Here is a 12,721-nt window from a genome sequence, read left to right as displayed (position 1 = left end):
ATTAATATGAGTACCACCTCTTTTCATTTTTAGGTGTAAAACATTGTTACTCTTTTCCAAATACCTTCTTGAAATTTGCACAAAGATGCTTTATGCATATGGCCCTGGTGTAAATATGGTTGTAGAAAAATCCTTACATATATATCCAATATGTACATACTTTTGTCATTGTTCCAGCGCCTTGCGAGAAAGGTCAATTCTGGGACAACCACGTGTGTAAGCTCTGTCCGGTAGGTGCCTACCAGGACAAACCTTACCAAAAGTCATGCAAACCATGCCCGCATGACAAAACCACGCACTCGGAAGGATCAACCAATATATACGATTGTATAAGTAAGGTTATAAACTCATTATTGTTTAGTTATATTTTGATCAGCTTAACAGCCAAAACAACTGGCATTAAGTTTCTTACTGTAATGTACACATTTGTTGGTCGCTCACCTACAAAAAGCTATTCAGTATGTCTGGATATCACTGTGGCATGAACATTTCAGATGCCCCGCCTCCCACGTGCCCAGTCGGTTCCTTCTTGGACGTGTCCAGTAAGACGTGCAAGAAATGCCCGGTGGGGACATACCAGGACCAGACCGGTCAGACTTCTTGCACGCAGTGCTCGGATGGTCAAACAACAGCCCACCCTGGCGCAGACAGCAGCAACGACTGTAGACGTAATGAAACACTTGAGTATTCAGTATTGAATTATGTGTGCTCACTGTTCTCCCTAACCGCGTCCCAAAAAGTATGACTTTATTTTATTGAATTATTTAAGTCTTAAAACATTGTAGTATTTTATTTGGAATTTATTCTAAGTCAAAACCTAAAGCAATGTGATCGAGATCCTGAACATTCATTTTAGCGTGTGACGCCGGCTACTATTACATCCCCGGCCATGACGGATGTGATCCCTGTCCGCAGAACACGTACTGTGAGAGCGGGCAGACCCAATGTAACCCATGTCCTTCCAGCTACATCACCCTTCACACAGGAACCGGATACAAAACTGATTGCTTACGTACGCTCGATTTATTATAACAATTCATTTATGTCTAAAATACAAGTATACAGTGTAATTTGTCTATTATACTACAGTAGTGCAACTGGTTTGCCAAGGACATACCAGGCAACATTGCAATGTACACCACAGGGGCAAAACCAGCGACCAATAACTGATTTATATTATTGGTGTTGCCATTTTTTATTATTATTTATCTTGTTTAAAGCAAATTTTATTTTCGTGCTTGTATTCATATTCCGTTGCTTATGTTCCCTGTACTCTTATAATTTTCATTTAAGCTCCGTGTGACAAAGGTCAGTTTTGGGACAGCACGTATGGACTATGTCGGCCATGCACTATTGGAAAATACCAGAACAAACCTAACCAGGAGGAATGTGTTGATTGTCCTCACGGCAAAACTACGGCATCTGAAGGAGCAACACACCTTTATGATTGCATTGGTAAATATGACTTATGTGTACTGTGCGTCTTTCACTAAGTTGAGAATTTCTATTTAAGAAATATTGCACACCACTGAGGGTCATATGACATTATAAAGACCGGCCAATCAGCCCCCAAAGGTGTATAGGTCCATTCACCTTCGGGGGCTGACTGACCGGTCCTTATAATGCCATATGGCCCGAAGTGGTATGTTATATTTCTTATATTATACCGAACACTTTTCATTACAAGACAGTATTTTTAAAGCGATTTAAATGTGTTTTATTTAACAAACCTGATAATGTTTACTTGCGACAAGTTTTCGCCGTTGTGAAAATAGCAAGCCGCCTTAACCAATCGTATGACGTCAGCGGTCCATATTACATTTTAAGCGAGGTCCGGACCGGCCCAAAATATAATATAGAGCGCTGACGTCAATAAACTGGATTTTCATCAAAATACAGTGATATACGCTCCGATCGAATTTATATATATAAAGAAGCGACAAATTTATGTGAGGTATAATAGAGTATCATAATGTATACTATCTGAATTAGGTTAAGAAGTAATACTAAATGCATAATGTTTGGTTCCAGATAAACCACCACAAGATTGTCCTAAAGGTAGTTTCCTGGATCACTCAACAAAAACTTGTCAAAAATGTCCTGTTGGGACATACCAAGATGAAACAGGACAAACCAACTGTAAACCATGTCCGGACGGAAAGACCACGCGTTACCCGGGAGCAGACAACGAGCATGATTGTAAATGTAAGAAAGACAAAACCCTTATTGCATATACGGTTAAATATTAAAGATGAAAGTTGTTAAATATCTGAATGCATTTGTTGTTGCCAAATTAACATCTACATTAACCATTCATTTAGCGTGTGACGCCGGCTACTATTACATCCCCGGCCATGATGGATGTGACCCCTGCCCCCAAAACACGTATTGTGAGAGCGGACAGAGCCAGTGTTACCCCTGTCCTTCCGGTTACATCACACTTCACACAGGAACCGGATACAAAACAGACTGCTTACGTATGTGTTTTTCGTGAAAGTGTATACAAGATCATAATTATTTGTCATTTTTGCACTCGGTTACACAGCAATCGGTATCATATTATGATTTTATGTATCCATTGCTTCGTTCCAGCTCCGTGCGACCGAGGCCATCACTGGGATTCCAGTCTCAAGATATGCAGACCTTGTCCTGTAGGCCGCTACCAAGACAAACCTCATCAGTTAAGCTGCGACGAATGCCCGTATGGAAAAACTTCCGAGCATGAGGGATCCACAACAATCTACGACTGTACTGGTACTACATTTTTTTAGAAAGGAAAAGAGTTTGAATTTACATGATGGTTTCAAAAGCCTTCCGTTAATCAATAAATGTGTTTCGATTAAAGACCTGCCTTACTAAATTAAAGACCAACCGTTTACCAGCAAGTGTGTTCCTGTTAAAGCCCTATGATCTACAATTTATGTATTCCTATTAAAAACTAACCATATACCAGTGAATGTGGTCCTATTAAAAACTAACCATATACCAGTTAATGTGGTCCTATTAAAAACTAACCATATACCAGTTCATGTATTTCTATTAAAGACCAACCATATACCAGTTCATGTATTCCTATTAAAGACCAACCATATACCAGTTCATGAATTCCTATTAAAGACCAACCATATACCAGTTAGTGTGTTCCTATTAAAACACTTTTTTTCTAGTTATTACTGTCATAAGTATGTTTAATCGTATTAAAGACCTACCCTTTACCAGTGTATGTGTCCCTATAAAGACCAGCCATAAACAAGTGCATGTGTTCCTATAAAAGATCTACCATCAACCACTGTATGTGTTCTTGTACAGATTTACCTCCACCAGACTGTCCTAAAGGCAGTTTTCTGGATTTGTCGTCCAATCAGTGCAGAGAATGCCCAGTTGCAACCTACCAGGACCAGCAAGGGCAAACCACATGCAAGCCGTGTCCGGAGGGCAAAATAACGCCACACCCCGGCGCTGACAGCATTACCGACTGCCAAGGTAACACGCAATTTCAAGTAGACACTTATAATTATGTGTACATGAAATTAATTAAATACATTATTAACTGATCATTCTTAAAAAAAAGCTGTAGTGGCCGGACTGACTCACAAACTTTAGCAAAAACTCCTTTTCAACTGAACATAGCTTGCTGTTCGCTTGAACCATGAAGTGTTTTATTAAACTAATGACCTAATCAAATTTCGGTAATAAAAAACGCGGTGCTTTTAAAGCTTTTTCGACTTCCTTTTGTTTCATTTAAAATGGAGTTGTAAAAGAAAAGTTATCTTTGATTTAAGTCTTCATTTTAAGCAAAATATTGCCTTCCGACGTAGCATATATGATGTAATTTATCACGTGGTATACACACACTGTATATATCAACAAAATAATTAAGCTGATTATAACCTATCGACCGACTGAAATGTCTGGTTCTTGCCACTTCAATCACACAGTTTAAGGACAATATTGGAGAGTGTGTAATAGAACCATTGCACTTGCTTGATTAAGCCTGTAGCCCCGGCTACTATTACATCCCCGGCCATGATGGGTGTGATCCTTGCCCCAAGAACACCTACTGTGAGAGCGGACAGACCCAGTGTTACCCCTGCCCGTCCGGCTACATTACGCTACACGTGGGAACGGAACACAAAACTGACTGCCTGTGTATGTATTTTTGTATGACATCGAATTGTTGAAGCAATGTGTGTCGCATTAATATTTAAATATGGGAAATGAAGTGCACTTTTACTTGGACATAAACAATATGTACATTCTTGCTTACATACGAACAGTTTTGTTTCTATTTTTGTTTAGCCCCGTGTGAACGGGGTCAGTTTTGGGACTCCGTCTACACGATATGCCGACCATGTGCTGTAGGAAAGTTCCAGGACAAGCCGCACCAGGAGCACTGCCAAGACTGTCCACATGGAAAAACAACTAAACATGAGGGATCAACTATCATATATGACTGTATAGGTGCGATCTTTAGCAAAATAAGACTGTATGATATGCATTTCATATATTAGCTGCTCCGTTATTAAAGGACACTAGCAATTACCCCGAGTGATATCCCACGAAAGTGTTTTCACTGACCTTTTAAATGTGGTAGTCCTGTGACAATTTTACATGGATGTTATTATGCGTGATATTTGTTAATTTGTATAATGGTATTCTTATCAATTAAAATTCAATTTTCCAATACATCAGTCGGCCCCCTAAACATTGTCTGTGTATTTATGAAATATACCATTGTTTCAGACTTACCACCTCGTTCGTGTTCGAAGGGTCACTACCTAGATGTATCAACAGACTCGTGCAAACAATGTCCAGTCGGTACATACCAGGACGTTCCTGGCAAGACCTCGTGTATACCGTGCCCTGTTGGGACAACCACGCCTTTCCCTGGAGCCTCTAGCGCGGACCATTGCAAACGTAGGCTATGATAATGACAAAGAATGAGATTTTTAACTTTTTAAGACCGCTTGCCGATACAAAATTATGTTCAACAAAGGAAAGAAATGAATGAAAGGGAAATCGTTTGTGGACGCTGTTGAATCTGTTTTTATTCTTGATAGTCGTTGAACACATCATTGTCCATGCATAACAATATATACATACAGAACATACTGGTCTTGCTTGATTTTATTGCTATCAAAATTTGTTCAAAATGTCCATCTGTTGTCGACGTGCCAAAACAGGTTAAATGACAAAAAAACTGTAAAAATAAATGTTAAACACTATTATTTTCACTATTATTTAAATGAATTACAGAAACTCTATCATGGAAATATATCAGGTTCTTAATACTAACTATATCTTGTTGTGTGTTTTTCAGTCTTATATTGTTACATTTACTCTTTGTGTAATTTATATCTGTTTATATATTGTCATAGTCAATATGCCGCCTTTGCCAATAAACTTTGAAAAAAAACGATGTGTACCTAATTTGAATGAAGCATTTGGCTAGACATGTCTTTTCAGCATGCCAGCCATGCTTTTCCGTATAAGTTGAGCATTATCGTGTTTTAGCCTGTGAACCCGGCTACTATTACATCCTCGGCCATGATGGCTGTGATGCCTGCCCCAAGAACACGTACTGTGAGAGCGGACAGACCCAGTGTTACCCATGTCCTTCCGGCTACATCACCCTACACACAGGAACCGGATACAAAACAGACTGCTTACGTATGTCAAGATCATGGAAATTCTTCCCTTTTCTGTCTTTATTTATAGACATTCAACTTTTATTATGCTCCCTTAAAACATCGGGTTGCTTATATGTAGTCGTTATTCCGTGCGTGCAAACGACGTCTGTCTTTCTCACCGTCCCTGCTATTTGTGTCCGGGTTATATCTCAGCAACTACTGGCTTTAATTTAATAAATCGCTATTGGAAGCCATACGTTCAACACGAGATGCGCGTATTGTCACCAGATCCCGGTTCCACCACAAGTCAAAGAGTTTGTTTCCCTTAAACATGATGCAATTCGTTGTTTTTGACTAATGATTCGATACAACTATTCTTTGTTATCTCTCAGCGCCATGTGACAAGGGCCAGTTCTGGGACGATTCTGTGAAGCTGTGCAGATCATGTCCAGTGCGGACATACCAGGATAAACCGCACCAGGAGCTATGTGAACAATGTCCCGACGGCAAAACGACCGAGCACGAAGCATCCACCAGCGTCCTCGACTGTAAAGGTAATTAACTATTTAATAATTGATAATTACTATCTGCTTAATGTTACAGTACTTTTTCTTCGTTGATTTTTTAATATCATACACATTTACAATCGTAATTAAAGTACATCTAAAACGGAAGGTTAGATTATCATACTATTTCACGTGGAAAGAATTTTTGAAATAGTTTTACTAGCCTGCAAAGATTGTTAAAAAAACGTTATCTGAAACTAGAATTTCCGCTTTAATTAGATACTGTTTAAAAATCTTAAAGTTTTTATTTGGAATGTTTTTTAACTATCTCCCGAGATTCCGTTTTACTTTTTTTTAAATATTTTATTGATTACTGTCCGCATTCATTATTTTGAATACGATCGATAGTTCTGTCTAACTTAGAAGTGAAGTTTTAAAATATCATTGATATTCTTGTTGAACTGTGAAATATTGGTTGATCTTTCAATTTCATTTTTTTTTAAGAAACGTGAATGAACGAACGATTGCGTTATATTTTGGGAGTTTATTTAAACTAGTTGCTGATTTTTTTCGTTTTATTTTAATGGTCGTGTGCTGTTTGTTTTTCTTTTAAACGTTACATTGTTAGTTCTGTATGATTTGTTAATGCTGCTGCTGATCTGTTTTCCCGATGATCGTGTCTTATACGCAATGTAATACTGCAGAAAAACCTCCTCCGTCCTGCCCAGCTGGTTCATTCCTGGACCTGCCCTCCAAGGAGTGTAGAAAGTGTCCAGTAGGTACTTATCAGGACCAGGCTGGCCAAACAGTCTGCAAACCCTGCCTCGCCGGCCAAACAACACCCTCGCCCGGCGCAGATAGCTTACACGATTGCAAACGTATGTTGGTTTGAACAAAAAAGTACAAATTTGGGGTTATACAGTCTTTGGCTTTGGTAATAAGATGTACTCAAACAGTACAATGACGATCCAAATAGAAACAAATAGCCTGCTTTTTTCATAATAATGCAATGTAGCCTATGTATTAATCAGCGAGATTGTTTTAGCGTGTGACGCCGGCTACTATTACATCCCCGGCCATGATGGTTGTGATCCCTGTCCGCAGAACACGTACTGTGAGAGCGGACAGAGCCAGTGTTACCCCTGTCCTTCCGGTTACATCACCCTGCACACAGGAACAAGATACAAAACTGACTGCTTACGTAAGTAAAATATCACTTTAAATAACAAAAATACTTACATGTATGATTCATATGCCTGAATCTGTATATCGGTCTTGTTTTTATTTTGTCATAGAGTCAAGTTAATATATCCCTGTTTTCGATTGACATTAAGAAAAAGATTCTCTTTCCATACAGCTCCGTGCGAACGAGGCCATCACTGGGACTCCAGTGTCAAGATATGCAGGCCTTGTCCTGCTGGCCGCTACCAGGACAAACCTCATCAGTTAAGCTGCGACGAATGTCCATATGGTAAAACTACCGAGCATGAGGGATCCACAACAATCTACGACTGTACAGGTATTGTATTGTTTAAGATCACTATAACGTAGCAAAGACACAAATGCAGGACATATGTTTTAGACATGATGTTTTTAAAGACATGCTTTTTACAAGTAATTCTTTACATACAGATGTGCCTCCACCAGAATGTCCGATAGGTAGTTTCCTGGATTTGTCGACGACACAATGCAGGAAATGTCCGGTGGGAAGCTACCAAGACCAGAAAGGACAAACCTCATGCAAGCCATGTCCTGAAGGCAAACTGACGCCACATCCCGGTGCTGACAGAATTACAGATTGCAAAGGTGTGTTAATGTTACATACCTATTAAAGTAACCTGCTTATACAGTTTGCCATTCTTTGTTCGCTAATGAAATAACTTTATTGCGTTTGAAATCATTTTTCATAAAATGCCCCGCCGACGCTTTGATATGGAGGAAATAAGTGAGCACCTCCTGTATGCGGTCTATATGATCAAACTCGATAACGGACGCATTGCATACGTGACAAAATAGGTCAAACCATTCATATAATAACAAAAACTTACCAAAATGAATGTTAAAGAGAATATCAATGCGTCCATAATATTCAGCATGTGACGCCGGCTACTATTACACCCCCGGCCATGATGGGTGTGATCCCTGCCCCAAGAACACATACTGCGAGAGCGGACAGACCCAGTGTTACCCCTGTCCTTCTGGATACATTACCCTGCACACAGGAACCGGATATAAAACTGACTGCTTGCGTAAATATACGATTAGTTATCCATGAGATAAGCTTAAGTAGCATAGTTATCTGTAATATTTTCGTAATGGAAACTATCACTTTAATCCGCTAAAATCATATTCCATATTATATAATATTATTTTCACATTGCTATTTTGTCTTTAGTTTTGATTAATCTAATCGCGTCAAATGTTGTTATTCATTTCGTAAAGCCCCCTGCTTGGCGGGCCACTTCTGGGATTCTGCCTACCACGTATGCCGCCCTTGCCCGGTAGGGAAATACCAGGACAAGCCTTATCAGAAGAAGTGTTTGGACTGTCCCCATGGAACTAGCACGGACGGGGAGGGAAAGAAAAGTCTACTTGACTGCCACGGTATTCCCTTGTTAGGTTTTGAACTATTGATGTAAAATGAAACCTCTTTATTACATACCACTTTTAAAAGGGTCACTTTTCAGTACTATTGATAAAGTTAACTTTGATGACACTTCTGATACACAATTGAATGATACTACCAAGAATATTGGCTGTAATATGCAGGTATCGTAACGGGACGCCATGTGCCTGACTGCCCTAAGGGGACCTTTACCGACGCTCATAACAACTGTCAAAAATGCGAACCGGGATTTTACCAGGACCTCCCCTACCAGAGATTCTGTAAACCTTGCCCCCAAGGAACGACCACGCTACACCCTGGAGCAGACAGGGTGACCAACTGCAAACCAATCGGTATCCAAATTGAAATAAAATCAATTAATATAATGAAAACATTTTGAGAAAAAGACCAACTAACTTTCACCTTCTGTGAAATATGTTATGCATACACTGTTTTAAGTACTAAACAAATCACCCGTTGGAATCCCTCTATTAAGTTAAATAAGTAGCTCCGGAAAAGTCATGTATCTTAGTATTTATATGACAAAATGACTGTGTAACAGGAAACTGTGACAAGGGCCACTTCTATGACCATCATTTATACACGTGCACGCCTTGTCCGCTGGGAACATACCAGGACGAACCTGGCAAAGAGTCATGTAAACCCTGTCCCTATGGGAAAACTACACACCAGACAGGGACGTATGCACCCGCAGGATGTATCTCAACATCAACAACTAAACCAGCAGGTTCAAAGTCTATTTGCATGCTGGTAAAATTCCACACCAATGATATGTTTGGATCATAAAATAATGCACATATCAATAATACATCAACCTCACAGTTGTCCCAATAATTATCAGTAATTAGAAAAATAAACAATAAGCCTTATTTGAGCCAGCATTAACTTGACGACAGTGCAGACTCACGTAAAACTAATAACAACAATAACAACAGCAAGAACAACAACATATAAACTGATATAGTAGCTTCCAGCCCTGAACGACCAGCTACATATATCACCTGCAAACGAATAAATCCAACCGGAACAACAGTGCCGTCACGTCCCTCGGTTGTTACATTTAAGTTTCGTTTATATATAAAATGTATCTGGTTTGCGTTTTTTAAGAATTTTCATATTAAAGCCTGATGTCCTCAATCTTTACACCTGTTCTAGGTGCCTGTGACAAGGGCCACTACTTTGACCATCATTTATACACCTGCAATCCTTGTCCACTTGGAACATACCAGGACGAATCTGGCCGAGAGTCATGTAAACCCTGTCCCAATGGACAAACGACACAGCAGACGGGGACGTATGGACTCGCAGGATGCACACCTCGTACGTTTGATACGTGACTTGTGTTTAGCCAATCTGAGTCATGTGCGCGTTGCTGCGATTTTACTTGTCTTCTAAATGTATTTTGCTAATTGGCTTGGAACTGATTTGAAAAAGATTGTAGACTAAACATATTCTTCTTTTTCTTTTTTGTCAGCGAATTGTGAGAGCGGGTATGAATGGAATGATGGCAAGTGCACACCATGTGGATATGGTTCCTATAGAAACAAAAATCTCCACATACGATGCCAGCGTTGTGCTTATGGATATAAGACACTCTCACAGTTTTCCAAAGATGTCAAAGATTGTGTACCATCAGTAGCAATTACACCACCAGGTTTGTGGTTTGTGGTAAAAGTTTTTACTGGCTTGGCCATCTGATTTAAGATAAGATCTATAAGTGGAAGAGGGATGTTAAGAATTAGTTGACTCCTAAATCATCTACAATTAACCCTGGTTATCATTATTTCTAATAGAGATTATTACAGCGATATTTTCATTTAAAAATTCATATAGAATTATTAAAATAGTGTATGTTAAATACACCGGTTCGCTCCTTGGATAACATTTTCTGCGTTATCTGTCATATGTATGCAGATATACAGAGGTACGGCATGTTCTTGGTTGTAATGTTATTTTCATCATTTCAATAGACGAGGAGCTCTGCACCATGGCCCTTGACCTGGTGCTCGTTGTCGACTTGTCCAGGATGGTTGGTCCAAGAACCGTGCACATTCTAAGAGAATACCTTATCCAGCTGCTGAAAAAGTAATTACTTCTGGTGTTATGTATTCATAGTCTCTGCAGTATTTTATGCCTTTATTTCTCGTTACTCTTTACAAGACCGAAATATCAATAAATAAACATCCTCTGTATTATCCCGTAGATTCAAGATCAGCAAGACGAACGTACGTGTAGGGATCCTCCAATATGCCAGAGGCGTGAACGCTGTCGTGGAGCTGAAGCATGGCACCAACATTCAAACGGTAATATCCAAGATAACTAAGAATTTCAAGACGAGCAGATACCCGACAGTGAATACAGCCCGAGCCCTGAACGCCGCATGGAAGATGCTGCAAAAACAGGGCTTTGCCAGCTGCGCCAAGCACGTTCTGCTAGTGACCGACGAAAAGGCGGACAACAGCCGTACGGACCTGTATTCGGCAGCTGGCCTTATTAAACGAGAAGCCAAACTTTCTGTTATAGGTAATGATTGTACATAATTGGTGACAGTTTTAATGAATACGGCAGGTCCAGAATTGTTTCATCATTACGAAAGAATAATATCTTATTCTGTTACGAGAATAGAATTTTCTATAAAAGTTTGATTCCAAGGCAGCCGTGTCTTGTTGTGTTATGAACGTTTGATTCCAAGGCCGTCGTTTCATGCTGAGTTGGTTGGAATTGTGCTGCAGTTTCTTCACAAATATGTTACGATCAAACCATTTATATTTAAATATATATACATGTATCTTTCTGTTTTCAAAATTATATTTACAATTTACACCTATGTTCCAGGTATTCCTGTGATGTTAAATCTGGCATCGGACCCGTCCCTGGCCTTTCAGATCTCCAGCTATACAACTCTGCCCAATGTCCACACAGTCGCAAACAAGATCTGCTCACAGGTCAGTGTGGTGTACTAGCTAATATGTAGACAGCTTCACATGTTATTAACTGCCGCCTACAATTTCCAAGTTACACACACGTTTGAACGTATAACCCACAGTGAGCTGTGAGAAAATGCACATACATCCAATTGTATATCCGGCCGGCTGTTTATGCCGCTAACGATTGTGAAAAAGTGTACTTCCTTCCAACCTACGGAATATCTTGGGAAATTGCACAAACATTGTACTTCATTGTGGCGTACAAAAAACTCAATATAACAATAGTGACCTATCTTATATAGCTAAATCAATATATGTATAGATGTAGCTGTAATAAAAAGCTGCTATTGTATTCCAATATATAGCTAAAGCTTCAAAAAAAACAGCTGTAGCTATATTTTGGCCGCCAAAAATACAGCTACAGCTAACCTCTAACCGCAGTGAAAAACTACACACATATGTACCTACAAACACACTAGTTGCCGCGAAAATATGCATATAATTTATGTATAGCTCTGTTACTGCTGTGGGAATCGTACACACTTTATCACATATGAATCACCCGGCGACTGCTGTGTGAAATTGTACATACTACCAAATATAAAGCCTACACACCGCTGTAGGAGATGGTTTAAAAACGACCAAGGCGTGTATAGAAGTTCATATATAAAGAAATATGAGATTGTTTCATTATCAACTACACGCACATAAAAGTCACCAAATATCACACTTTGTAAAATGGTATAACACGTTGTGTTTGTATTTTTGCTTATGTCATCACATTACTATTTCAGGATACTGTCCACAGAGGCTAGAGAAGATTTCAATCTTTTATGCAGCAAAAATTGTGAATGGTATTGTAAGTGTGTTTGGAGGAACTTCACGGTTTGTCTAGGAAGTGGATTTAAATACACTAATTGTGCATATTCATAGGACACAATACTTTAAAACCAGATTTGTTTTGTGTTAGTCTATTGAACGCTGTCAGGTCAAATCAAGCATATAACAAATTAACAATGCATCAGATATGAA

General features: G+C 39.3%; 1 protein-coding gene across 1 annotated transcript in view; it reads left to right on the top strand.

Moving 5' to 3' along the window:
- Window positions 1-12,504, top strand: part of LOC128215565 (uncharacterized) — a 65,565-nt gene extending 53,061 nt beyond the window's left edge. The window contains exons 28-52 of the mRNA XM_052922259.1: window positions 495-668; window positions 857-1,012; window positions 1,294-1,455; window positions 2,032-2,199; window positions 2,322-2,477; window positions 2,593-2,754; window positions 3,310-3,483; window positions 3,994-4,149; window positions 4,300-4,461; window positions 4,744-4,917; window positions 5,515-5,670; window positions 6,023-6,184; window positions 6,841-7,014; window positions 7,182-7,337; window positions 7,494-7,655; window positions 7,769-7,942; window positions 8,230-8,385; window positions 8,906-9,094; window positions 9,304-9,489; window positions 9,918-10,082; window positions 10,237-10,416; window positions 10,733-10,847; window positions 10,966-11,285; window positions 11,598-11,707; window positions 12,484-12,504. Of these exons, the coding sequence (XP_052778219.1) occupies window positions 495-668; window positions 857-1,012; window positions 1,294-1,455; window positions 2,032-2,199; window positions 2,322-2,477; window positions 2,593-2,754; window positions 3,310-3,483; window positions 3,994-4,149; window positions 4,300-4,461; window positions 4,744-4,917; window positions 5,515-5,670; window positions 6,023-6,184; window positions 6,841-7,014; window positions 7,182-7,337; window positions 7,494-7,655; window positions 7,769-7,942; window positions 8,230-8,385; window positions 8,906-9,094; window positions 9,304-9,489; window positions 9,918-10,082; window positions 10,237-10,416; window positions 10,733-10,847; window positions 10,966-11,285; window positions 11,598-11,707; window positions 12,484-12,504 (4,070 nt within the window). The remainder of the gene's footprint in view (window positions 1-494; window positions 669-856; window positions 1,013-1,293; window positions 1,456-2,031; window positions 2,200-2,321; window positions 2,478-2,592; window positions 2,755-3,309; window positions 3,484-3,993; window positions 4,150-4,299; window positions 4,462-4,743; window positions 4,918-5,514; window positions 5,671-6,022; window positions 6,185-6,840; window positions 7,015-7,181; window positions 7,338-7,493; window positions 7,656-7,768; window positions 7,943-8,229; window positions 8,386-8,905; window positions 9,095-9,303; window positions 9,490-9,917; window positions 10,083-10,236; window positions 10,417-10,732; window positions 10,848-10,965; window positions 11,286-11,597; window positions 11,708-12,483) is intronic.
- The last annotated feature ends 217 nt before the right edge of the window (window positions 12,505-12,721 follow it).

Source organism: Mya arenaria, chromosome 2, assembly GCF_026914265.1.
Source record: "Mya arenaria isolate MELC-2E11 chromosome 2, ASM2691426v1".
Lineage (NCBI taxonomy): Eukaryota > Metazoa > Mollusca > Bivalvia > Myida > Myidae > Mya > Mya arenaria.
This window is presented reverse-complemented; position numbering and strand designations above follow the sequence as displayed.